This window comes from Gymnodraco acuticeps, unplaced genomic scaffold (assembly GCF_902827175.1).
Source record: "Gymnodraco acuticeps unplaced genomic scaffold, fGymAcu1.1, whole genome shotgun sequence".
Lineage (NCBI taxonomy): Eukaryota > Metazoa > Chordata > Actinopteri > Perciformes > Bathydraconidae > Gymnodraco > Gymnodraco acuticeps.
In genome coordinates this window covers 612,589-639,179 of record NW_022991273.1, presented here as the reverse complement: position 1 = coordinate 639,179, position 26,591 = coordinate 612,589, and the positions used below count along the sequence as shown (strand labels likewise).

Genomic DNA, 26,591 nt, shown 5'->3' with positions numbered 1-26,591 from the left:
CCTCGATCAATATTCAGAGAATGGACAGTTTCATCTGGCTGTGGTTGGCCTCATTCATCTAGTTTCAAATCAAACTATGCACCATGTTGTAGATGTAAAGATGTTTTGCTGGGTGAATGTCAACATGTAGTTTTTACAGAGGACATTTAAATAACTCATCTCACCCTTCCTCATCCTCCACACTTCCTATCTGTCCTTAAATCTCCTCCTCCTCCTCCTCCTCCTCCTCCTCCTCCTCCTCCTCCTCCTCCTCCTCCTCCTCCTCCTCCTCCTCCTCCTCCTCCTCCTCCTCCTCCTCCTCCTCCTCCTCCATCAGCATATTTCCCCGATGGAGAGAGAGAGAGAGAGAGAGAGAGAGAGGAGAGAGAGAGAGAGAGAGAGAGAGAGAGCGAGAGAGAGAGAGAGAGAGAGAGAGAGAGAGAGCGAGAGAGAGAGAGAGAGAGAGAGAGAGAGAGAGAGCTGGTGTTTTGGGGTATGGGTGGCGGGGTGGGGTTGGTGGTGGGGGGGTTGCTATAGTTTAGACTCTAATTTGCCTTTGCGGTGTCCTGGAGGCCAGGGAGCTGCTGGAGAATGGGTCTACTTCCCTCCATCCTTTACTTGGCCTTAGGTCTCATCAGGGCTGTTGTGGGGAATTTCATTTGTCACACACACACACACACACACACACACACACACAGCTGCAGCAGAGTGAGAGCTGCCACTTGCAGCAGCAGAGGCGCGACAGCGGCTGATTGGCCGGCCCTGCTGATCCGTGACGACAGGCTGCTATGACTGGCAGCTACTGTAGCAGCAGAGTGTCACTACACTTCCTGTTACCAGCACAGAGAGCAGTAAGACCTGAACCAGGGTCAGTACTGGCCTTTTATTAACAGGATTCATCCAGGACAGGTAACACAAAAGAACAATTACGTTTTCCTGAGGTGGGTACTCATTAAAAATGTAAGTCTTTGAGAAAATAAAGGAGAGCCTTCAATTCAAATATCCGTGGAGTTTTTGTTGACAGGGAAACTAGATGACTGGCCGGGGAGTCACTGTGGAAAAGACGTGCAAACAAACACCAATCAACGGATGTTATTACTGTACATGATTCCTCAATCTTTGTCAAGACCTGATCAATATTCAGAGAATGGACAGTTTCATTTGGCTGTGGTTGGCCTCATTCATCTAGTTTCAAATCAAACTATGCACCATGTTGTAGATGTAAAGATGTTTTGCTGTGAATCAAACTGCTAGTTAAGTGTTAAAGTCAACATGTAGTTTTTACAGAGGACATTTAAATAACTCTGGCCTATCAAGCTGACATCTTGGAATGGACTATTGGCATGGAAAAACTGAGCCTTGCAAAGATCTGTCATTCAAAGTAACTTCACACATTTGAAATCATTAATGTGCAGTATACTTTTCAACCCTCAAATGAGCAACTCTTGATTCACACAACAGATTAGAATGTTCACTAAAGAAGCAGAACATCCAGTCTCTCTGCTCTGCACTAGCATTCCCATTCATACACACACACACACACACACACACACACACACACACACACACACACACACACACACACACACACCACACACACACACACACACACACACACACACACACACACACACACACACACACACACACACACACACACACACACACACCCACGCACACCTTTTACCCATTACTAATGCTCATGGTTCTGCCACCTCACTTTATTGTAATGTGATTACAATAACACACATACAGATGCTTGGGAGGTCTACTAACAACAACAGCTGGCAAACCCCCCCCCCCCCCTCTCTCTCCCCATGAACACTCTCTGTCTCTTTTCCCTAAGTCATCAGGTGTTCTCTCCGCCCTTTTGTGGCTGTAACACATGTTCTGAATATCCCTATGATTATGTGTAGTTAGACACTTGGTGGAAAAGTACTCAGATCGTGTACTTTAGTGTATAAATACTCTGTTACAAGTACAAGTCCTGCAGTCAAAATATGACTTATTAATTGGTCAAAGTAGAAAAGTATTAGCATCAAAATATACTTAAAGTACCAAAAGTAACAGTACTCATTATTCAGATCGGCCCATTTCAGAAGAATTGATATCATATGTTTTTATTATAATTGTTGATGCAGTGTTGATTATATTTCCTTTCATTAATCCAAATCTGTAAAGTAACTAAAGGTATTAAATAATTGTAGTGGAGTAGAAGTACAAAGTTGCATAAAATGGAAATACTCAACTAAAGTACCTCAAAATATAACATCAGTACAGTACTTGAGTAAATCTACTTAGTTACTTTATTACACCACCTCACTTTAAACCGTAACTAACGGTTGCTATGACATTTGGTGCTCACATGCTTTCTCAGGATGAGGTGTTCTTACTTGAGGTCAGCGTTTAGAATTTGGTTTCTGACTGATCACCTGAACCTTTCTCTCCCTGTGATTGGTGCAGGTGAGTCAGTACACCTTCGCCATGTGCAGCTACAGAGAGAAGAAGGCGGAGCCTGTGGAGCTCCTGCAGCTCGATGGCTACACTGTGGACTACTGTGACCCCCAGCCAGGTAACAGCCTACACCCACAGTCATTCCAACGATGACTGATGCTCCAGCACAACCTTCACTGCCACATTGTCAACATCAACACAGAAACAGAGAGAGGAATGCCTTTTCTGATTTAACCTTTGTGATTATCAAAAGTAATATTTCTGATTCTGTCTGCTGGAGGTTTGAAGTAAACTCACTGTATACAAGTCAGCCTCCTGCTCTTTATACCAGCCGTTCACAGTGACACACTGATCAAACAACAAGTGATTCAAGTGACTCATTGACAATGAATCCTTCATGTAGTCCTGTACATGTCCCTGTGATTGTAGGACAGGTCTTTGTCCTCAGGAGGCTGATAGACAGTTGCATACTGCTTGTAGAAGACTTCCGATGGCTACCTTCAAATAATAAATACTGAACAATTCATTTACATTAAAGAGCGTCACCTCTGGACATTTATAAAGAGTTACAAACAGGAATGTGCGATCCATTTCTCCTATTAGCTTATTCTGTGTTATTGCATGCCTTTTTTACCTGCTATGCCACTTTTGCTGTAACAATCTAGACTAATAAAGGATTTGTGATTCTGATCTTCAGGTCTGGATGGCGGCCGGACGTTCTTTAACGCTGTGAAAGAGGGTGACACTGTGATCTTTGCCAGTGATGACGAGCAGGACCGGATCCTGTGGGTGCAGGCCATGTACCGGGCCACCGGCCAGTCACACAAGCCAGTGCCCCCCACCCAGGTCCAGAAACTCAACTCCAGGGGGGGCACAACTCCACAGCTGGATGCACCCATTTCTCAGTTCTGTAAGTTTTCAACTTATCAAATGATTGTGGCTTTATAGCAGCATGGAAAAGCCCCAGAGAGCGAGGGCGACTGATGCTCATTTAGTCTTTCTTCTATTCCTGAATAATGGCACCAACAGTGGTCTCCTTCTCTCCGAGCTGCTCTCTGATGGTCTTGTAGCCAGTCCCAGCCTGGTGCAGGTCTACAGTCTAGTCCCTGAGGTCCTTAGACAGCTCTTTAGTCTTGCCCATGGTGGAGGGGTTGGAATCTGATTGGTTGATTCTGTGGACAGGTGTCTTTTATACAAGTAACTAAGTTGATATTAGGAGTACTTTCTTAAAGGGGACCTATCATGCAAAATGCACTTTTGTACATCTTTTATACATGAATATGTGTCCCCGACTCACCAAGTGTCAGAAAACACAACCCTCTCTCTTTTCCTCCATACCCAAAGCTCTAACAAAGGGGCTGCAACGGATCTGATACAGACTGATCCAGATTTGAGCACTGTCCTGACGTCAGTAAAGTGGCGCTACGGCTATTGGTCCATTCTCCACCTATCAGGGGAATGAGAGGTTGGGCCACGGCCGGCCATTGCCGCTCGAAAGCGCTGGAGATGCTGTAGTACATATGCCAGGCCTGTAAGTGGCGCTGTAGTCTGCCACAAAAGTAGCAAAGAAGACTTCCCTTGCATGGTTGCCATGGTTGCCCTTCTGTTTATTCTCCGCTGTGGCTCTTTTTCTCCCTCCCCGAGGCAAGCGTTTGCGCCTAAAGGGTACGTGCTTTCCTCCCTTTCTTTCTCTTCCCTCTTTTGATAACTTCCTGCTTGTTGTTTCTGTGGGAGGACATACTAACATCCATGCAGACGCATTGGTTGTTTGCATGCGCCATGTGTAATAGTATTGATGCATACTCCAGCAGGGATTGAATAGAGCCATGTGTTATTGATCAGTCCTCAAAAGTGCTGCATTGTAGTTCAGGGTTAAGTTGTATATGTTGTTTTTTCCGTGAGACCTCTATGTTTGTGATTGCTGCAAACTAAAGCATGTTCATTTTCTAAAAGAATGTGATGGTTGCCATGTTACCACTATTAGAAAATATGCCAACGATAGTTTGTCTCATTTAGGATAGGTTGTCATTTTCCAAAGGGCTGTATTTCTGTTTTTGAACATATACACTGCTGTACATGTTGATTTGATATTGGTTGCTCTTGAAATTATAGTATATTTTATTTTACAACAAAACTGATAACAATATAATTTGCTTCACAAATTAATTCCATTATTTAAAGAGGATACAGTCAGATGTGTCTGCTTGTTATGGGATAACATTTTGATGAAGGTCAAATGAAACAGATTGAGGGGGGGGGCACACACTACAGGAAAGGGAAGACCCCAAAAGCTTAATAGGGCCGATTTAAGGTTTGAATGTTGCTTTATGTATTACAATGTTTCAAAGTGTCATGTTAGCCTGACATCAACTTTTGACAAGCATTTCTCGTGTAATGAAGGTGTGATCAAACTGCTACTAGTTTCATGCCATCTTTAACTTTCCCCAAAACAAATACTGAGTGTGTTCGGTGCCAAAGATAAACAATACAGCATCACTGACTTAGAGGAGTGGGTGCAGACCAACACCCCCAGTATATTTAAAAAGTGCTTCCTCCGTGCATGTGTGTCAGGTAAGTTAGTGAGCGAGCTGTTTTTGACACAACCACTGGAGTCCCACTGAGTCCCAGCAGCTGGTAATTACCAAGTTTAAAGTGCCAGCCAATGAATAATACAGTGTGGTTGCTGCACAATTAAACCAGGCAGCAATCAGTCAATGTTACCAAATAACTACTTGTCAGTTCGCACCTGGATCAGTGCGGTGAATAATATAACATCATATCACCCCCACCCACCTCCCCTATCCCCCCGACGCACATCAAAATAGACTACATTAAAACATTGTAGCAACAGAGACAGAATTAAGACTTTTGTTTTCAGCTGCCGAAAGGTGAAATGATTCTTCACAGTTCACTGTTTGTTCCCTGTTATGATGATTGATAGTGTAATGAGTTTTGACATATGTTATGCTAACAAGATTATAGTGATACTGTAACTACATGGGATCATACATATTGAAGCCCGCTGATTGAAGCCATTGACTGGACTGACTTTTGTTTTCAAACAATAATTAAATTAAAGTTTGATTAATGTTGAAGTAAACATGATAAGTATCAAGTGTTCCTTTAAACATACTAGCCAAAGCAATTCAGTCTCCAATGAGAGCAATACATAGCAATATATATAAGTAACAGTTTCCCTTCCCTGATTATCAACACTTTGTTAATGAATAGAAGGACTGAAGGTCATAGCCTAGAAAAGTTGTACTTGTTACTATCATTATTTTGTACTTTGGAGACATTTTGTAGATGCTATTCATCGTACACGGTACACTGGTAGTGTGTGTTCAAATGAAAAGGTGTGCTAATTTGTGGGATTATCTGTTACTGATTGCAGAACAGGTAGTAAGTAACAACAATATAATTGTAACCTCTTTTATTGATTAGGCTGTATTTTGCCCTTCCTATTAGTCCAGCTCTTTATAGTCTTTCAGCTGCTCCTTCAAACTAAGCCAAGAGAACATCTCACACAAATATCACCGCTCACTGCTGATGTCCTCTTTGTTGTGTTTAGCTTGAACATCTGTGAGAAGCTTTGACACAACAGGAAGTGTGTCTCGTGATAACTGTAGGTGGGCAGCGTGTTACAGAGGTGAGTGTTGGGCCTCAGTGAGGATCTTCACTGTTTTAACAGAAAGATGAGTTTCATGGTCAGTCCACGGAAAAAGCAAGCCACGTGCTAAATCGCCCCGAATGCTTTTGACCATCACACCCAGGACCAGCAGTGGTTCCTCTCCTCTGGATCTGTAAAGAATAGCGGCCATCAATCATTGTCAGGGCCGTCCCTCCCCAGCCCAGACGGACGGGTGTGACTGGTGTCACTGCATGTTACTGTCCAGCTCCCGCCTCCACTCCGGCTCACTCACATCAAACAGAGCTGACAGGCCACCAGCCACAGACCAAAGGGGCACCGCAATGTCACCTTTTTAGATTTTTGGGGGAGGGTGGGGGGGACTTGTTGAGGGGACACAATCAGCTCACAGCATCCCGCTCTTTGTTTTGTTTGTTGATTGATAGCTGGGGTCCCTTCGTTGGGCAGTGAAGAGGACTGTGTATCTCAGTGTTACCTTCAACCATCTGTCCCAGGTCTGTCCAGGTCTGTCCAGGTCTGTCCAGGTCTGTCCAGGTCTGCCCCAGGTCTGTCCAGGTCTGTCCAGGTCTGTCCCAGGTCTGTCCAGGTCTGTCCAGGTCTGTCCAGGTCTGCCCCAGGTCTGTCCAGGTCTGTCCCAGGTCTGTCCAGGTCTGTCCAGGTCTGCCCCAGGTCTGTCCAGGTCTGTCCAGGTCTGTCCCAGGTCTGTCCAGGTCTGTCCAGGTCTGTCCAGGTCTGTCCAGGTCTGTCCCAGGTCTGTCCAGGTCTGTCCAGGTCTGTCCAGGTCTGTCCAGGTCTGTCCCAGGTCTGTCCAGGTCTGTCCAGGTCTGTCCAGGTCTGTCCCAGGTCTGTCCAGGTCTGTCCAGGTCTGTCCCAGGTCTGTCCAGGTCTGTCCCAGGTCTGTCCAGGTCTGTCCAGGTCTGTCCAGGTCTGTCCAAGGTCTGTCCAGGTCTGTCCCAGGTCTGTCCAGGTCTGTCCAAGGTCTGTCCAGGTCTGTCCCAGGTCTGTCCAGGTCTGACGGGACACTCTGTCCACACCAAGATCAAAGATTATAGGAATCTATAATAAGCTGTGCAGTCATTCAAAAATAAAATATTTGATTGTTTGGGAGAAATAGATTTGACCACTTATATAAAATATTTCTTTTTGAAAAACACTCTTTCTGTTGTTACTATGGGTGTTTATATAAATAATATATTTCATTCAGATCAGATCATACAAGATGACCAACTAATGTCCATAGTAAGCTGTGCTGGGTCGAAACAGAGAGGAGTACTGGTTGGTACCAGGGTCTCCAAATATTTGAAGTTTTTGCGTGTACTGGACTTAAAATCTACTTTAACACAGCTAGCCCAACAGAACATCTTTTTTTTATTTGACATGAAATGCAATGAGTTTTCAGTTCTATTCATCCCTCACTTCTTCTGAAGCAGTCTAATCTCTCAGTACTGATGTTTCTTAATACTAGCAGTCTGATTACATGTAATATAAGCAGACTAGTGTGTGGTGTAGGGTTACCTTGCTATGACAAAACACAATACCTTGTCTTTAGTGTCAAATCCAAAACACAGTTTTTGTTGTTGGGCAAGAGCAATAAGCATATTAACATGTCATTATATAGGATGTTCTAACGTATTGACGTAAATCCCAAATCCTATAAAGTGGAAACAGACCAGGTGCACCAACCCCCCCTTTGTTTCCAAGAAAAGAATATTAGAGCCAGCCTGAAGGTTTGCATGGATTTTCAGCCCCCAGTAACCATGCCAAAAAAAACGTTCTAACCCTCCCTAAGCACCCTGATGGGAGTATATCAGCCGCCAAGAAATCAGAGAAACCTGTTGTCTAAATGATATTAAGCCAGCTATTTTCTACACAATAAAGATTAGTGTGGGGCCTCCACATCCTCCGCTCATTCTGAGATGTTCAGCACACGGATTAATTAGGGGCCACACCAGGGGCCTGGGGCCACTGACACCGCAGTGAAGTGGCATTAGAAATGGGCGAGGGTATTGGGTGTTGTGGGGGTTAGATTGTATTATGAGTGAGGCGGTTCAGGACCTCGGTCACTCTTGAGTTTCAGGGATAATGTGCATATAACTGCTCTGTTAGTATCAATGGAATATCCTGTTTAACAAGGCAGGAGCAATGTTTAAAGTTGTAGCCTTTGTCATCCAACATGACTCAACCCCTGACCTCAGAACTGACCGTCCACTCCCAGGTCACCCTCTGAAAAAACTGAACCGTTGATTTCAACTAAATGTATTATGTCAACAGATCTCAAATAACTGTATTAGGTTAGTTGAAAGCAAGTAGTGGACTTTATTCTTGATTTTCTGCCAGCACTGACCCCCCACCCTCTGTGTCTCTCCTCATTGGCTGGCTAAATGTGTACAGATGCTGATCGGGCACAGAAGCACGGCATGGATGAGTTCATTTCAGCGAACCCCTGTAACTTCGACCACGGCTCTCTGTTTGAGCTGGTGCAGCGCCTCACTCTGGACCACAGGCTCAATGACTCCTACTCCTGCCTGGTAGGTTCTGTCCGTCACAGCTGAGAGAACACACAGACCTGACTAATGACTGCCCACAAAGGTCAGGGTTGTTGGATTGCGTTTTTGCAAAGTAATAACAATTGTTGGGAATCTTTGTGGAACATGGATGTAATGTCTGTACATACACACTGCACACACAGTCCAGTTGTCAATGTGGGCTGAATGAAGCATGGCAGAGATTCCCTTCATACCAGAGGTAGGAGAAGTACTCAGATCAGGTACCAGAGTAAAAGTAGTTACATGCATCGTTACGGCAGGAAAAGAGCCACAGACAGCTTAATGTTACATATGTTAAAAAAAGTACTAGTCGTTGTGCAGATTGGTCCGTTTCAGAATAATATATATGATGTGTTTTATTTTATTGTGTGTGTGTGTGTGTGTGTGTGTGTGTGTGTGTGTGTGTGTGTGTGTGTGTGTGTGTGTGTGTGTGTTGTGTGTGTGTTGTGTGTGTGTGTTGTGTGTGTGTGTGTGTGTGTGTGTGTGTGTGTGACCCACAGGGCTGGTTCAGTCCCGGTCAGGTCTTCGTCCTAGATGAGTACTGCGCTCGCTACGGCGTCCGAGGCTGCCATCGGCATCTCTGTTACCTGAGCGACCTGCTGGTGCGGGCGGAGAACGGAGCCATGATCGACCCCACCCTGCTGCACTACAGCTTCGCCTTCTGTGCCTCACATGTCCATGGGAACAGGTACACATTAGCTGTTCTTCACTGTCTCCGTGGTAACAGACTATGATGGGAACACAACTTACGATTTTTCATTGTCAAAACTAAATGATGGAAAACAAATGACAAATGGGCCAGTTACACAGGCACATATGTGGTACAATATGTGAGCTACCCGCCCCCCCCATGATATGATTTTGAGTTTATTGATTTTTTATTGTTTTCACTTTCCGTGTTTGCATGCTCACTTGCCGTCTTTCTTTTTTTCCATTATCCCTGTAAATCCTCTTTGCCTTGATCACTTTCACAAAATGACCTTCCCTTTACCATTCCTAAAATCCTTCACTCCCACACGACCACACCTAGTCTCCGTGTGTCAGAGTTGCTCAGCTGGCCCGTCTCTGAGGCCGCGCTCCAGCGAGCACTCTTCCCCTCGGCCCCTGAACTTCCTGCTAAGAGAGAACTCAAAATCATTGAGTTCATGAAGAAAAAGGACACCAGGTTCCCAATGTTCCCAGGAACCAAAAGGTGAGTTATCTTGTAGTCTGTGAGGAGAAGTCTCACTAAGGAGGAACATACGAACTGACTGGACTGACTTCTACAATAAAATCCTAGGAAGCACCTTTCTTTGGGTCATTTGTTAGTACAAGAGCCAGACGAGAGTAGTGTTGCTTGTCTGTGGTTACCAAGAAGTTCAGCAGTCTTTTGTCTAGCTGTGATATACAACTAAATAGGCACAACAGCATATTTATAAACTTGTTTTTAGAGGAACAGATCAAACGGTGTCAATTCCTGAAGGTTCTGTGGCACATGACACATTCATCTGGCCTTGATCCAGCATGTACCATGTTATCTAAGTTCCACTATTTACATCTTGTCTAATCTGCTGTGATGTGCTCGGACATCCAATCTGTCAACATCACAGCCGGCCGTCTCCGGATGATGCGTAACGAGGAGAGACGAGGGCCACTCCGGCGCTGAGGGCAGAGGTCAGCGGGCTGGCTGTCTTTGAGCTCAGACATCAAAAAGTTCTATCTCACTGCCAGAGGACAGAGTTCAGCACAGGTTATTATTAATGTTGAAAATAAATACATGTATATTTAGATCTTAATATAGATTTGACTTTTTATGAAACCCCAAAATAATGAGTCCTGTTTATCTACATACTCTGTGGTAGGGTGGGGGGGGGGGCACCACAGAGCTCTCTGCAGCAGCCCCCAGCAGCCCAGGTCAGGGCTGACAGGCTGACAGGTTGTCATGTGTGACGGCCCAATGTCTCCGCTGCCGATGCGTGTGCCCCATTGCACACACCTCACCCAGATCCCCCCCCACACACACACACACACACACACACACACACACACACACACACACAGACCCCACCCCCCACCCCTGCCTTCTAATAGCCTGCTGGCCTGGAGGTGTTGGTGCACCCACTTGGACTGGGTTACCGGCCGCCTGCTAAAGTGTCAGGATTTGACTTCTGTCCAGCTAAATGTCCACTCCATTTACATCCACTGTTTGTAAGGAACTGGCAAAATAAACAAATTAAATAGCTGCTCTTTTTTTTATATTTATTTGATATGAAATCTAAATAATTAAATTAAAGCTGATATGAAACTAAAATGCATGTTTAAACTGTAGCTATATAACCGTTTCAACAGAAACAATTCAACAATGTTGCAACCAGGGAGAACACTCAGCTCTGGATATGTAGATAAACTAGACTCATTATTTTGGAGTTTCATAAAAATATATGAATAAAATCTATATTTAGATCTAAATATACATGTATTTATTCTCAACATTAAGAATAACCTGTGCTGAACTCTGTCCTCTGTCATTTTAATCACATTTGAAAAGTAGTATTCTTAAAAACTAAGTAGCATAAAGCTGTGTTTACTTTCCTGAAAAGGGTATTGCCCATTAATGGAATCTTAGATGCAACACTTTCTTAACAGATAGATCTAAACACACACTTTGTGCAAACATGTTGAGGTACAAATATGTTAAGTGTCGGTAAGAGAGAAATCTACCAAAGGTAAACAAGCATATACTTCACACAAATAATCATTATTTTGTGTTCCTTCTTATTTACATTTTAATTTTTGACAAATTATTACTTTCTAATTCTTGTTCATTTATGACTGATTTCATAACCAATACGTTTGAATGACTTTGTCAGAAAACCAAAAGGCAGGCAGAAAGGAAACTGCAACCAGAGAATGTTTTTACATTTTATTTAGGAGTTTTCTGTCAACTGACTTAATCAGCTGATCCCATCACACTGAGATGGAAAATAAAAACGGTTCCAATGTAGAATAAATTGTGAAAATTACCCATTAAAAGTATTATGCCAAGGTTAATTTCCAGTTTTAGTAAATGTAATTCTCAGGAGATTTCTAAAGCAAATAATGTTGATGAAAATCTACCTGAAGGTCTCGGAGATGTGAGGGTCCTGGCTCTCCCTCAGTCTGTCACTGATGGCTCATTTGTTTGTTGTCGTCATCGGAGCTGTGAGGTCACGAGGTCAGGCAAACATGAGGAAGCTGCCAAGAAACAATGCACGGCTGTAAGAAAAACAGGAGAGCCCTGCAGGACTTAATTAGTGTGAAATCTCCCTCTTTCATTTTCTGTCAGTGTGAGAGGTGGGATGGCTTCTTACCGGGAATATTGTTAGAATAATTTATCATCCATTTTTGTATCAGGCTATGCTTATGTTATTTCTAATGCATATGATCACCAGCAACTTGACAATATAGAAAAGTGTGGACTTTGACATTCAAGCTACTGATTATCATTGAATACAGCAGCATACATTTGCATTTCATAAAGAACACCCTTTTTATGATGAGATTATTTATTACATTTTGTATTAACCTGTTATATTTTATAAGTAACAATGCAAAATGATAACAGTCTGCGTTTTTCTTTTGGGCAGCCAGTGCCTTTATTGAAGGGACATTGTTGAAGGGGGTGATAGAGGGGTTGACACGTATAAACGGTCCCAGGGCCTCAGCCCCAGAACATCAACATTAACGCCTTCCTGTCAGAATTGTGTTATTTTAGAGAAGTGGTAATTGGAGCAGCATCAAATATTGCTTAAAACATGCTGTTTTTAATTCCTACTGTTTACGAGACCTGGAGATTGCTGATCACATGTTTCCAACTACATGATCAGAGGTGGAAATTCGCTAAGTACATTTACTCAAGTACTGTACTTAAGTAAACATTTGAGATACTTGTACTTTACCAAAGTATTTCCATGTTATGCTACTTTAGACATTTACTCCACTATATTTCAGAGGCAAATATTATCCTTTTTATCCCACTACATTTATTTTATAGATTTATTTAATATATACTAGATACATTCTGATTTTGACAAACAATATTTAAAAATATGATTGCTTGATATATATTAAACCATCCCACATATTTGTTTAAGTAACTGAAACCATGAGAACAGAAAATGAATTGGAATTAAGACGTTTTTTGTACAAAGATATTTCCCACTTTTTCATTGCATGGCCTCAGATCTACTTCATATAGTAAACAAGTCTCTCCACTCAGGTATTTTTCCACAGGCCCTGAAAACTGCAGTCATTAAACCGCTCTTAAAAAAGAATAATCGAGATGCTTCAGTAATGAACAATTACAGGCCCATATCAAACCTCCCATTTCTAGGTAAAATCATTGAAAAAGTTGTTTTTCAACAGTTGAGTAATATCTTGCATTTAAATAACTGTTTGGATGTGTTCCAGTCAGGCTTTCGTCCAAACCACAGCACTGAGACTGCTCTTGTAAAGGTCTTTAATGACATCCACTTAAACACAGACAGTGGCAGAACTTCAGTGTTAGTATTATTAGATCTCAGTGCTGCGTTTGACACTGTTGACCACAGCATATTACTAGACCGACTGGAAAACTGGGTGGGACTTTCGGAAACAGTTCTAAATTGGTTTGAATCCTACTTAAAGGACAGAAACAACTTTGACAAACGTTGACAAATATGACATGTGGGGTTCCTCAAGGCTCCATCTTGGGGCCTCTTCTCTTTAACATCTACATGCTACCACTGGCTCAGATAATGAATAACAACAAAATAAGTTACCATAGCTATGCAGATGACACACACATTTACGTAACCATTTCACCAGGAGACTATGCTCCAGTTAAAACACTGAGTAAGTGCATTGAACAAATCAATGACTGGATGTGTCAGAACTTTCTCCAATGAAACAAAGATAAAACTGAGGTAATGGTTTTTGGAGCCAAGGCAGAACGTATAAAAGTTAGCGCTGAGCTTCAGTGTGCAATGTTCAAAACAACAGATAAAGCCAGAAATCTAGGTGCAGTCATGGACTCTGACCTGAGTTTCAACAGTCACATTAAAACTGTTACTAAATCAGCTTACTATCACCTAAAGAATATATCTAGGATTAAAAGACTAATGTCACAGCAGGATTTGGAAAAACTTGTCCATGCTTTTATCTTCAGTAGACTCGACTACTGTAATGGTGTCTTCACAGGTCTCACTAAAAAATCTATTAGAAAGCTGCAGCTGATTCAGAACGCCGCTGCTCGAGTCCTCACTAACACTAAGAAAGTGGATCACATCACTCCTGTTCTGAAGTCTTTACACTGGCTTCCTGTGTGTCAAAGAATAGATTTCAAAATACTGCTGCTGGTTTATAAAGCACTGAATGGTTTAGGCCTAAAATACATTTCTGACCTCCTGCTAAATGATGAACCATCCAGATCTCTCAGGTCTTCAGGGACTGGTCAGCTTTCTGTCCCCAGAGTCAGAACTAAACATGGAGAAGCAGCGTTCAGTTATTATGCTCCAAATATCTGGAACAAACTCCCAGAAACCTGCAGGTCCGCTGCAACTCTTACTACTTTTAAATCCAGCAAGAAGACTTTTCTTTTTGTCGCTGCTTATAATTGAACTATTCATATCTTAGACTGCACTGTAACTTTTATTATCTTTGCTTTTTAATGCCATTTTCTTAATGTCTTTCATTTTTGTAAAGCACTTTGAATGCCTTGTGTTGAGTCATTATTGGGGTTAAAGTCCCCTAGGTGTGCCGTTTTGGTTTCAAGACCCTGGTTCGTGGAGGACACCAAAAAAGTCCTAAAAAAGACAATCTTAAACTTAACTAATGTGCATTTAAAAAAAGGAGGAATAGTTTTGGCGAAAACTAAAAAGGTACCATGGGGTACAGGAATCCGTTTTGGTTTCAAGGCCCTGGTTCACAGAGGATACCAAAAAAGTCCTAGAAAGACAAGGTCAACTTAACTATGTGCATTTAAAAATAAAAAAAGAGGATTAGTTTCAGCGAAAACTAAAAGGTACCATGGGGTCAGATTATAATTTTCCAAACAGGGGTTCGTTTAGCATGAGACACTTGAAATAACTAAAGGACAAGTTAAACAAGAAAGTAGAAAGAAAGGGAGGTGATAGAAAACTATTTCTGCTAAAAAGTTAGCAATGATTGAGAATCAGACCTAAACATTTCAGATGTGTGTATCTCACACTGCACTGTCACTTTTATTCATCAAATCAAATCAGGTTTTATTTATATAGCACATTTATAAACGATTTTTGGTGGAGCCAAAGTGCTGTACATATAATAAAAATAGCCTACAGTAGAGACACTTTACAGCAAATACAACAGCACAGATTGTTCAGAATATCAGTATGAGAAAAACGACACCCTCTGTCCTTAGACCCTCTGTCCTTAGACCCTCTGTCCTTAGACCCTCACATCGTACAAGGAAACACTTCCAGAGAAAACCCACAGTTTAAGGGGAACATGGGAGAAACCTCAGGGAGAGCAACAGAGGAGGGATCCCTCTCCCAGGACGGACAGACGTGCAATAGATGCCATGTTTTTAAATGTAATTTTGTATCATTGCTTTTAAATGAGTGTTTTTAGATATCATTTTATAATATGTTTCTTAATGCTCTTAATGTCTTTCATTTTTGTAAAGCACTTTGAATTGCCTTGTGTTGAAATGTGCTATATAAATAAACTTGCCTTGCCTTCCAGCTTCTTAGGATTTGCTGCTTTTGCTTTAAATATTTGAGTCTGTTCGGCAACAGTACTTTAACTCCTTATACTTTAAAAACATTTTCCTAATCGTACTTATATCGTTTTTATGTAGGACCGTTCTCAATGAAGTACTTTTACTTGAAATGTTGTATTTTTACAGTGTGGTATTAGTATTTTTACTCAAGTTAAGCATCTGAATACTTTTTCCACCACTAAACATGATTGGTCAGACAGAGTGTGACTTTAATACCTTCCTGGAAGAAGGGTTGTGTCTACTTTAGAATAATAAGGTTTGATGATGAGTAAATGTTGGCTCTTTGTTGTTGAGGTTAAATCCAGTCTTGAGTTTACTGAGCTCCATGAAGTCATCTCCACCTCAGCCTCCTGACCCGCAGCAGCACATTCCTACAGGTGGCTGAGACACTCTGACAGTCTGTCCCATGCCCAGGAAACCAGAGCGCAGTCTGGATGAGATGATTGCTGATGCTTAGCAAAGTGCTGCTCCTCCAAATCTAAAATAATCTTGTGAAGCAGTGTAGCAGATAACCCCCCCCCCCCCACCAGCTCCACACACAAAAACCCACAGAGACAGTTTCTCACTGTCTGCTGAAATGACATGTCAAAGGGGGGGTGGGGGGTAGAAAGAGAGGGAGAGTGTCATGTCTCCTGCTTCTCATCATGCTGTCATGGCCACCAGTCCAACGCCTCTTCTGTCACATGCACTCTGCTCACACTCCACCCAGACCCAACCATGTCACAAAGGATAATCACACACACACACACACACACACACACACACACACACACACACACACACACACACACACACACACACACACACACACACACACACACACACACACACACACACACACACACACACACACACACACACACACCTTTTCTCTACTTTAAAGAGTCCTCTCCTGCTGATGTTTAGGTGTATATCAGTATGTAGTGTCTCTACTTTAAAGAGTCCTCTCCTGCTGGTGTTCAGGTGTATATCAGTATGTAGTGTCTCTACTTTAAAGAGTCCTCTCCTGCTGATGTTCAGGTGTATATCAGTATGTAGTGTCTCTACTTTAAAGAGTCCTCTCCTGCTGATGTTCAGGTGTATATCAGTATGTAGTGTCTCTACTTTAAAGAGTCCTCTCCTGCTGATGTTCAGGTGTATATCAGTATGTAGTGTCTCTACTTTAAAGAGTCCTCTCCTGCTGATGTTCAGGTGTATATCAGTATGTAGTGTCTCTACTTTAAAGAGTCCTCTCCTGCTGATGTTCAGGTGTATATCAGTATGTAGTGTCTCTACTTTAAAGAGTCCTCTCCTGCTGGTGTTCAGGTGTATATCAGTATCTAGTGTCTCTACTTTAAAGAGTCCTCTCCTGCTGATGTTCAGGTGTATATCAGTATGTAGTCTCTCTACTTTAAAGAGTCCTCTCCTGCTGATGTTCAGGTGTATATCAGTATGTAGTGTCTCTACTTTAAAGAGTCCTCTCCTGCTGATGTTCAGGTGTATATCAGTATGTAGTGTCTCTACTTTAAAGAATCCTCTCCTGCTGATGTTCAGGTGTATATCAGTATGTAGTGTCTCTACTTTAAAGAGTCCTCTCCTGCTGATGTTCAGGTGTATATCAGTGTGTAGTGTCTCTACTTTAAAGAGTCCTCTCCTGCTCATGTTCAGGTGTATATCAGTATGTAGTGTCTCTACTTTAAAGAGTCCTCTCCTGCTGATGTTCAGGTGTATATCAGTATCTAGTGTCTCTACTTTAAAGAGTCCTCTCCTGCTGATGTTCAGGTGTATATCAGTACGTAGTCTCTCTACTTTAAAGAGTCCTCTCCTGCTGATGTTCAGGTGTATATCAGTATCTAGTGTCTCTACTTTAAAGAGTCCTCTCCTGCTGATGTTCAGGTGTATATCAGTATGTAGTGTCTCTACTTTAAAGAGTCCTCTCCTGCTGATGTTCAGGTGTATATCAGTATGTAGTGTCTCTACTTTAAAGAGTCCTCTCCTGCTGATGTTCAGATGTATATCAGTATGTAGTGTCTCTACTTTAAAGAGTCCTCTCCTGCTGATGTTCAGGTGTATATCAGTATGTAGTGTCTCTACTTTAAAGAGTCCTCTCCTGCTGATGTTCAGGTGTATATCAGTATGTAGTGTCTCTACTTTAAAGAGTCCTCTCCTGCTGAGGTTCAGGTGTATATCAGTATGTAGTGTCTCTACTTTAAAGAGTCCTCTCCTGCTAATGTTCAGGTGTATATCAGTATGTAGTGTCTCTACTTTAAAGAGTCCTCTCCTGCTGATGTTCAGGTGTATATCAGTATGTAGTGTCTCTACTTTAAAGAGTCCTCTCCTGCTGATGTTCAGGTGTATATCAGTATGTAGTGTCTCTACTTTAAAGAGTCCTCTCCTGCTGATGTTCAGGTGTATATCAGTATGTAGTGTCTCTACTTTAAAGAGTCCTCTCCTGCTGATGTTCAGGTGTATATCAGTATGTAGTGTCTCTACTTCAAAGAGTCCTCTCCTGCTGATGTTCAGGTGTATATCAGTATGTAGTGTCTCTACTTTAAAGAGTCCTCTCCTGCTGATGTTCAGGTGTATATCAGTATGTAGTGTCTCTACTTTAAAGAGTCCTCTCCTGCTGATGTTCAGGTGTATATCAGTATGTAGTGTCTCTACTTTAAAGAGTCCTCTCCTGCTGATGTTCAGGTGTATATCAGTATGTAGTCTCTCTACTTTAAAGAGTCCTCTCCTGCTGATGTTCAGGTGTATATCAGTATGTAGTGTCTCTACTTTAAAGAGTCCTCTCCTGCTGATGTTCAGGTGTATATCAGTATGTAGTGTCTCTACTTTAAAGAGTCCTCTCCTGCTGATGTTCAGGTGTATATCAGTATGTAGTGTCTCTACTTTAAAGAGTCCTCTCCTGCTGATGTTCAGGTGTATATCAGTATGTAGTGTCTCTACTTTAAAGAGTCCTCTCCTGCTCATGTTCAGGTGTATGTCAGTATGTAGTGTCTCTACTTTAAAGAGTCCTCTCCTGCTGATGTTCAGGTGTATATCAGTATGTATTGTCTCTACTTTAAAGAGTCCTCTCCTGCTGATGTTCAGGTGTATATCAGTATGTAGTCTCTCTACTTTAAAGAGTCCTCTCCTGCTGATGTTCAGGTGTATATCAGTACGTAGTGTCTCTACTTTAAAGAGTCCTCTCCTGCTGATGTTCAGGTGTATATTAGTATGTAGTGTCTCTACTTTAAAGAGTCCTCTCCTGCTGATGTTCAGGTGTATATCAGTATGTAGTGTCTCTACTTTAAAGAGTCCTCTCCTGCTGATGTTTAGGTGTATATCAGTATGTAGTGTCTCTACTTTAAAGAGTCCTCTCCTGCTGATGTTCAGATGTATATCAGTATGTAGTGTCTCTACTTTAAAGAGTCCTCTCCTGCTGATGTTCAGGTGTATATCAGTATGTAGTGGCTCTACTTCAAAGAGTCCTCTCCTGCTGATGTTCAGGTGTATATCAGTATGTAGTGTCTCTACTTTAAAGAGTCCTCTCCTGCTGATGTTCAGGTGTATATCAGTATGTAGTGTCTCTACTTTAAAGAGTCCTCTCCTGCTGATGTTCAGGTGTATATCAGTATGTAGTGTCTCTACTTTAAAGAGTCCTCTCCTGCTGATGTTCAGGTGTATATCAGTATGTAGTGTCTCTACTTTAAAGAGTCCTCTCCTGCTGATGTTCAGGTGTATATCAGTATGTAGTGTCTCTACTTTAAAGAGTCCTCTCCTGCTGATGTTCAGGTGTATACCAGTATGTTCTAGACAATTTGTTGCCCCAGGCGAGATTTTTTCTGGCACTTTGAGCACACATTACTAGAGACCTGATCTAGGGGGTACAACTCTAAACATCCATATGAAAAAGATCGGTTTACATTTGAATAATCAAATAAGTACTGTATGGGAACATATCCAATAACCTACCATAGCCAATAACAAACAAATGTAACTTATTTTATTTTTGTTGTTTATTCATATCTTATTTTACCTAGTTAACATTTATTTATTTATCTATATTTTTTTTATCTCCAGTTTTAAACGATATTTTTGGTTTACTGTCCTATAGTATACATTGAAATGATTTCAAACCTGTTTATCCCAATAATTATAAAGGAGTGCCTTGGAAATATTTGTTTACATAAATTGTGATCAAAACGTTTGAGACCCACTGAGATAACTTAGACTAAAGTGAACTATCTAAACACTCAAGAGTCCTTTACCTCACTGAGCTGTAGTTATCAGCCTCTCAGTCTGACAGGAGAGCTCTCCTTTGCCCTAGTTGTAGAAACATCTTCTTCTTATATCCGTTAGAGCAGCTAGCACCAGATGCTAATAACAACAGCACCAGTACCGGTGCGCCCTCCCTCTCTCACTCTCTCGCTCCCATGCTCGCACTTTGGCTGTGAGCTGCGGGCGCCAGATAAGCCAACATCCCCCACTTTCATCACTTACAGCGCCCATCGTACAGGGCAAATTAAACGTGTAACCGGGGTGAAAAGGGTGTTACATTTACTTAATTATGAATGTTGTTACATCAAGGCCGAAAATTAGGATGAGCACCAACGGTCAAACTTTTTTTTTCCCTCCCAGAGCTACCAGCGCAGCGCCCCCCCCCCCCAGATCTGGCACCCTAGGCAAACATCTATAACGCCAATGCTAAGGACCGACCCTGCAGACATTAGTGTCTTCGGAAAGTGCACTTTTTAAGGACAATAATAACTGCAAGGAAATGGATAAGACATTGAGACTGTAAAAGAAAGTGTATTTATTATCCTTGGCAAAAATAAGAGGTATATGCTTAGGGCGGGTAGGCTATGCACATACACCAAAACATTTTGATTGAGATGCAAATGAACAGGGAGCGTCACCTGTAATAAAAGGGGGTGCTGGCAGAGATGTATTTGATCCCTTTTGGAACGACGACTTTGCTGCTGGACACATACCAGTGCCCATCACTGACGTCCAAGATAAAAGCAAAAGAGCTTCAGCTGGACGAAAGACCTGTGTCCAGTGTAGGCAGACAAGGCAGGCCAGTGTGTCCACACCCTGGAAGTGTAGACAGTGTGATGTGGCCCTCTGCCTTGTGCTTGACAGAAACTGCTTTGAGGCATGGCACAACTAACTTTTTGGATCCAAGAACGCCTGGACTTTTTGTAGACTTCTTTTCACTGTGTGTTTTCAATAAATCTCTGAGTGATACACTTTTCATCAGTTTTTTGTTGTTGTATGGTCTCATACCTATTTGTACATTCATGCCACATCCCTGCAGCCTGCATATGCTGATGGCTGAGCTTGAAATAAAAAAAAAACATCATATTACTTGATTCACTAGCAGGAACCACGCCACAACTGTGTGATGTTTGTACGTTTATTGAAGTAACATGTGAATGATATGAGGGGGTGAAGGGATGATCTGGGAGGACGAGCTTTGGTCCGTGCAGTGGGAGACTCAGAGTGGGGGTTCCGTCTCCGGCATGATCTGCGTGGGCTGATTACAGGCCCCCAAAAGAGTCGGATTAAAGCAGCTGACTTAAGCATGTGCATGTCTGACGTCGTTTAGATTGTCGCGGATGTAAGCGTGGTACGCTTGGGATGACCAGCGGCCGAGGGCCTAGATCAGGGATGAGCAAATGGCGGCCCCCACCTCCTCTTTTTGCAGCCCTCAGATTAATTTATAAACAACGTAATTAATAAAAAATAAAAAATGTTTTACTTGTAGTACTGATGATTTCAAATACCGCAAAATAATCTGTGACGCATTTGTGTGTATTGTGTTTGTTTCCCGGGGAAACCCTCACAAGAAACACCGGCTGTTGTTATGCCTGCTGTGACGTTAAGTTGCCTCTTGTAATTATGCCTTTACAAGCTTAAAAGTTGTTTTATCATCTGAATTTGGCAAAACAAGTTTAATATTCTTAAAACCAAGACTTTGTTTATTTGAAATCAGATGAAGACAAAATGTCACGGACCCTGCCGTGTTATCTATGATTACTACGCTTTTCATTCATAATTTCAGCGGGAGGGGGTGGGAACGGCGCTGAGGAACAGCAGAGTGAGGGCTGACAGGTGTCTGTGTTGACATTCCCCTTATTGTGGAATAAGGGGAATTCAGAGACTGGCTACAAGTGTTTTAGGTTCAAGTTAGACAACTAATGTCTGGGTTAGTGTTCATGACTTCATGTGTACAGTATGTCATCTAATGGTTAATCTCAATACACACACATTTTCCGTGCTTTCCAATAGTTTAAAATAGTTTTATTCCACTGTTTAATAACCTGTTCAATACAAACATGCCACTTGTAAAAATGAAATAACATTTCTGTGAACTGATATTTGTTTAGTGAGCTTATTAGAGGATGTTCCCATTTTTTGGGGATGTTCCCTTTGATTGTAAAATGTCAATGAAGATGTCAGACTTAGTATATTTGTTAATAATTACATACAACACATGGAATTTTTGTGTGTGTGTGTTCCAAGTGAATCTGCGGCCCCCTGGTGGCCAGTACATCAATGATGTGGCCCCCACCACCATCAAAGTTGCCCATCCCTGGCCTAGATGGTTTGAATAAGAGATGACCGGTCTAGCTGCTGTGGACGCTGCGCCGATGCGGGAGAAATGGCTCTAATAATGCCCCCAAAATGTGCGGGATGTTCTGAAAGTGTTTCTGGACCAGAAACGTGTAGCTTGAAAATAACATGCCCGGAACGAATGACTACATCTTCACTTCTAAATCCAACTAAACATTACCATTGAGGAGTTAGAATGATGCGCGCGCGGTTTGCCCAGAACCGGGCCTCTGTTACACTTTAAAGGGAAAATACGTTTATGCCATAAATGTTAGGTTGGGTTGTGGGGGCGGGTGCTCCTGATATGAGCGACGCCGCGGAAAGAGCAGATGTGAATTAGGCGGCAGTTAGACAGAAAGCAGCCTAGTTCATTGAAGTTATTACACGCCATCCTGCCTCCCTGCGGGTGATAGACGGTTGAAGTCTGAGGCGTTGCGTGATGGAGAGGAAAGTGAGTGAGGTGTTTGAGGTGGTGGAGCGCTGACTGATCATGCTGAGGCCGGGTGGGAGGGGGCTCCACATAATTGGCAAGAGAGGGATGCGCGTGCTGCGAAGATGCGGCAGTAAAGCTCGGAGTCCAGAGCACCCCAGTATGTTCCATGGTTGAACTGCTTGGCTAGCGAAGTGGACGTGGTAGGTGTAAAAACCTGAGCCTCCGAAGCGTAAGGCCATGTCGAGCTCTATGAGGAGGTACTCGTCTCACTCGGTTCTACGTGTGGGATCGACTGAGCAGATGACGTTGCGGTAAAGGGAAAAACCTAGGGCGAACTCTGCGGGGGTTAAGTCCTTAGACCTCAGAGCTGAGGGATTTCGCAGCTGGACTAAACCGAAGTTGGTCTGCATTTCCCTGGGCTGGCTAGTGTCGATGATTGATGGCTGTAGTAGCTGAGCTAAGTCTACGTAGTTACCTAGGAGAATCCGCCGGCGCAAGACGGGGGACACGAGGGAAGGGCGATAGACTGAGGAGTCTGGCTGGATGGGTGGTGTTGCTGCGGCTAGAGTGTAGCTGGTTGTACAGGGAGGAAAAACATTTGGGTGTTGGGGAAGGGATGGGGGGAGGGGGAAAGGATAGACCAGTTGGAAAAGAAGGTACTGGGTAAGAGTCGGCTAATGGGTTAGCATGTAGCATGGCCCCTTGGGTTACTGGGTGAGGCGCTGTTGTTACGGGGTTAGCTGCTAAAGGAGGAAGTTAAGCAGAAGCTGGGTTGCTGTGGACTGCTGAAGGTAGAGAAGAAGAAGGGATGGAGGGATGAAGGGATGTACGTGCAACGGGATTTTTTGAAGCCTGTAAGCACAGGGATGAGAGAAAGGTTGACATAAGCTGCGACATGTCAGACACAGAGAGAGCAGGCACAGAGGGCAATACGACCTGGCCCCCACCAGGGGGTGCTGGTGAGTCGGGCTGTGTCCGTGGAGGAGGACAGAGTCCTGTGACATCACGACCCGTGGTGCGCGCGCACCGCACGGTGGTTGGCTCTGGAGCAGGAAGAGCGGTGTGTCTCGTTGTTCTTGCCGTTGTGCTGCTTTAGGCTTTGTAGAGGTTGAACAGTCTAGCCTTGTTGTCATTTCGGTGAAAGTGGATGCCGTTTTCTTTCAGGAAACGTTGGAGTTGAATGACTGTCCACTTCCGTTGTTCGGGCTCCGTAGTTCGGGCTCCGTAGTTCGGGCTCCGTAGTTCGGGCTCCGTAGTTCGGGCTCCGTTTCGGAGCGCGCATCCGAGAGGAGTGTCGAATGCGCCGCTGCGAGTGGCCCGGGGGCTGCTAATGAGGCAGGCTGCCGTTGGTGGGGAGATTGGAGCTGGCTGTGCCTGTTGTGGCCCCGGTTGTTTGCCCTCGCTGGCGGAGTAGACGAAGCCTGGGACCTGTCTGGAGTTGGAGGTATCTCGTTGGGGGAGCGTGAGTGGGAGCGGTGGCAGCTGGTGTGTGGGACACTGATTGCCGAGCGCACGCGGCTCCGTTCGGATGCTTGGCTAATGGCGCGTTTCCACTACACGGCCTCGCTCGTTAGGACTGGCTCACTTCGTTAGGACTGGCTCGCTCGTTAGGACTGGCCCGCTCGTTAGGACTGGCTCACTTATGGCGCGTCTCCATTAGAGTTTAGGAACTGGGGTAGTATCTATAGTAACGCAGTGTAGGCGGAGCGATCGGCTTGTTGTTGTCCTTCACTACGCGATACTCACTCTTCATCTTTTTCAGTTTTTCCCTACTAGACAGTCCTCGAGTAACCGCTTCCGCACATCAGTGTAGAGACCTCCTGAAATACTTTCATATTGCGAGTTGTCCCGTCAAGCTCCCACTGGATCTTGTCATCTGCAATAAAGTGTAGGAACGTCGTAACTTCCTCGGTGGACCACGGTGTGCTTTTCTTTGCCATTTTTGTTGATCCTCAAAAATGCTGTTTATAAAAATGCTGCAAGCTTCGCTATATATATATATATATTTATATGCGACGCGTCGACGAGTTGCATATATTGCGACGATTTTCTCTGACCAATCAGCAGTCGAGAGTGACGTCACAGCCTGGTTGTTCCTGGCCCTAGAACCACAATGTTATGGGGCCAGAAAAACTGTGAATTAGGACCCGCTAGCCGGTACTAGGCCAAGTGGAAACCCTCTTAAACGGGGCTCCGCGCTGTAGTGGAAACGCGCCATTAGATCCGACTGCTGAACCGAGGATGGCGGGTAGCCGATGTCGAAGAGATCTTCATCTGACTCCGGTGAGTTGATCAGCAGTTCGGGATCCATGGTGAGTTTAATGTTCTCGTGGTAGCGTTTGGCTTGTGAACCGTGACGACGCGCGGCGTGAATCACGGTCTGGCTGTCAGTCCTTGAAAGGATGGAGACAAGCAGTGGCTGGAAGTTTTGCCGGATATAAATAGGGGTGGCCGTGGTTCGAGGCGGAGTTTTAGGCGTGGCCATGGTTCGAGGCGGAGTTTTAGGCGTGGCCATGCTCCTGAACCTATGTTAACCATTTAACCTCATTTGTGCAGCACAGGGTTCATGTTTTAGAAGCATTTTTAAAATAAAAGTCCATGCGAGAAAACAGATCAAAAAAGGCCAGGGACCCCAGAGAGTTATAATGCGTGTTTTTCTGAATGAATATCGGATCGATCAGGCTAAGCTAACGTTGTAGCTGCTCCGTCCACACTCACAATACCATGATACAGATACAACAGCGACTGTATTCACCATGACACAGACAGTCTGTGGTTTATACTTGTATAACTTTTGTCTAGTTTCTGAACAGATATGAGGAGCTGTGAGCTCTGTGTGCTAACAGCTAACGTCTGATGTTTTGGTTTTCTGATTCAACGTCAGTGACGGCAGACTGAGATCCTCACCGCTGATTGGCTACCGCGTTCGGCACGCGAATTTGACGCTCGAGTTGAAAAAATGTATTAAAAATACTCTCGTACACACACACACACACACACACACACACACACACACACACACACACACACACACACACACACACACACACACACACACAGACTTTTGCATTTCAAAGTATTGCTTGTTCATACAGTTGAATGAGTGTGGACAGAGCATATACAATGTTAGCTTAGCCTGATCGATCCGATCTCCATTCAGAAAACACGCATTTTAAAAGGTTTCCGCCTGCCGTCTTGTCTGCATTTACATGTGCATAATACATACTATTTAATTAACACGGAGAAAGTAAGAACAATGTTAACTTCTGTGCATTTCTGTTTCAGTCAGACAACTCATGTGTTCCTTTAACATGTTTATTAGAAGCAGCATATAGTTGAGTTTGGCGACTAGGCTCGGGCATCATCACTCCATAGATATACATAGCACGATGAGTGATGATTAAATAACTAACCCCGAGCCTACAGGTGGAAGCTGGGGTGGAAGCTGGGGTGGAAGCTGGGGTGGTGGTGGGGCAGCAAGCAGCAGCGACGTAGAGGTAGCTGCAGCAATAGCAGCAGCAAGCAATGCATGGAGAGAGATCTGGCAGGTTCAATAGAGCGGCATATTAAGGAGACTCTGTTTGGTTGGTTGTAGAGTGGCAAGGGGGCGTTATGTATGAATGCAGCATAAGTGCTCGAGTTGACTGCCTGAACTAGCTCGCAGGCTTCGCCCCATTTGTGGTATCAACATTCTTCTGAACTGAAACATGCTTAGTGATCAACGGCTTACAGTTCCTGAATGCTGTTATTGAGGTTAAAATATGCTCTTAAATTGTGTCTGGTTTTGATTGCTTTCTGTGGAACCTGTCTATTGACTTTTTCATACAGGTCAATTTATTGGTTTATATTGTCAGATTATTAGATGAACTTTGCCCATTCTTGGTCTTCACTGCTAATGTGAAAGGACACTGAGTTAAGTGCTCAAATCCAGCCAAAGACTGTGAAAAACTAAAATCAGGTCTTGGTCCTGGACTAGCCCTAACCCCAGGGTGCTGAGACCTGGCTATGGAGCTATTTTCAGTCTGACACTGGCCTGTTGTTTTCCCAAATCTGAGAACATTGGGAGAGGTATAAATAACGTGTAAACCAACATGTATTTGAAACAGTGAGTTCCAAAAATATACACACACTTTACATTAACTCAAAGTCTCTCATGTCAGTTTTCTCCGGCACCAGTAACACCTCGTGTTTCTT

General features: G+C 43.4%; 1 protein-coding gene across 4 annotated transcripts in view; it reads left to right on the top strand.

The window, feature by feature from the left end:
• Positions 1-26,591, top strand: part of cadpsa (Ca2+-dependent activator protein for secretion a) — a 235,858-nt gene that overhangs the window by 121,073 nt on the left and 88,194 nt on the right. For all 4 annotated transcript variants that reach the window (XM_034239849.1, XM_034239848.1, XM_034239847.1 and 1 more), the window contains exons 9-12: positions 2,443-2,551; positions 3,131-3,343; positions 8,474-8,610; positions 9,129-9,316. In XM_034239849.1, coding sequence (XP_034095740.1) covers positions 2,443-2,551; positions 3,131-3,343; positions 8,474-8,610; positions 9,129-9,316 — 647 coding nt within the window. The remainder of the gene's footprint in view (positions 1-2,442; positions 2,552-3,130; positions 3,344-8,473; positions 8,611-9,128; positions 9,317-26,591) is intronic.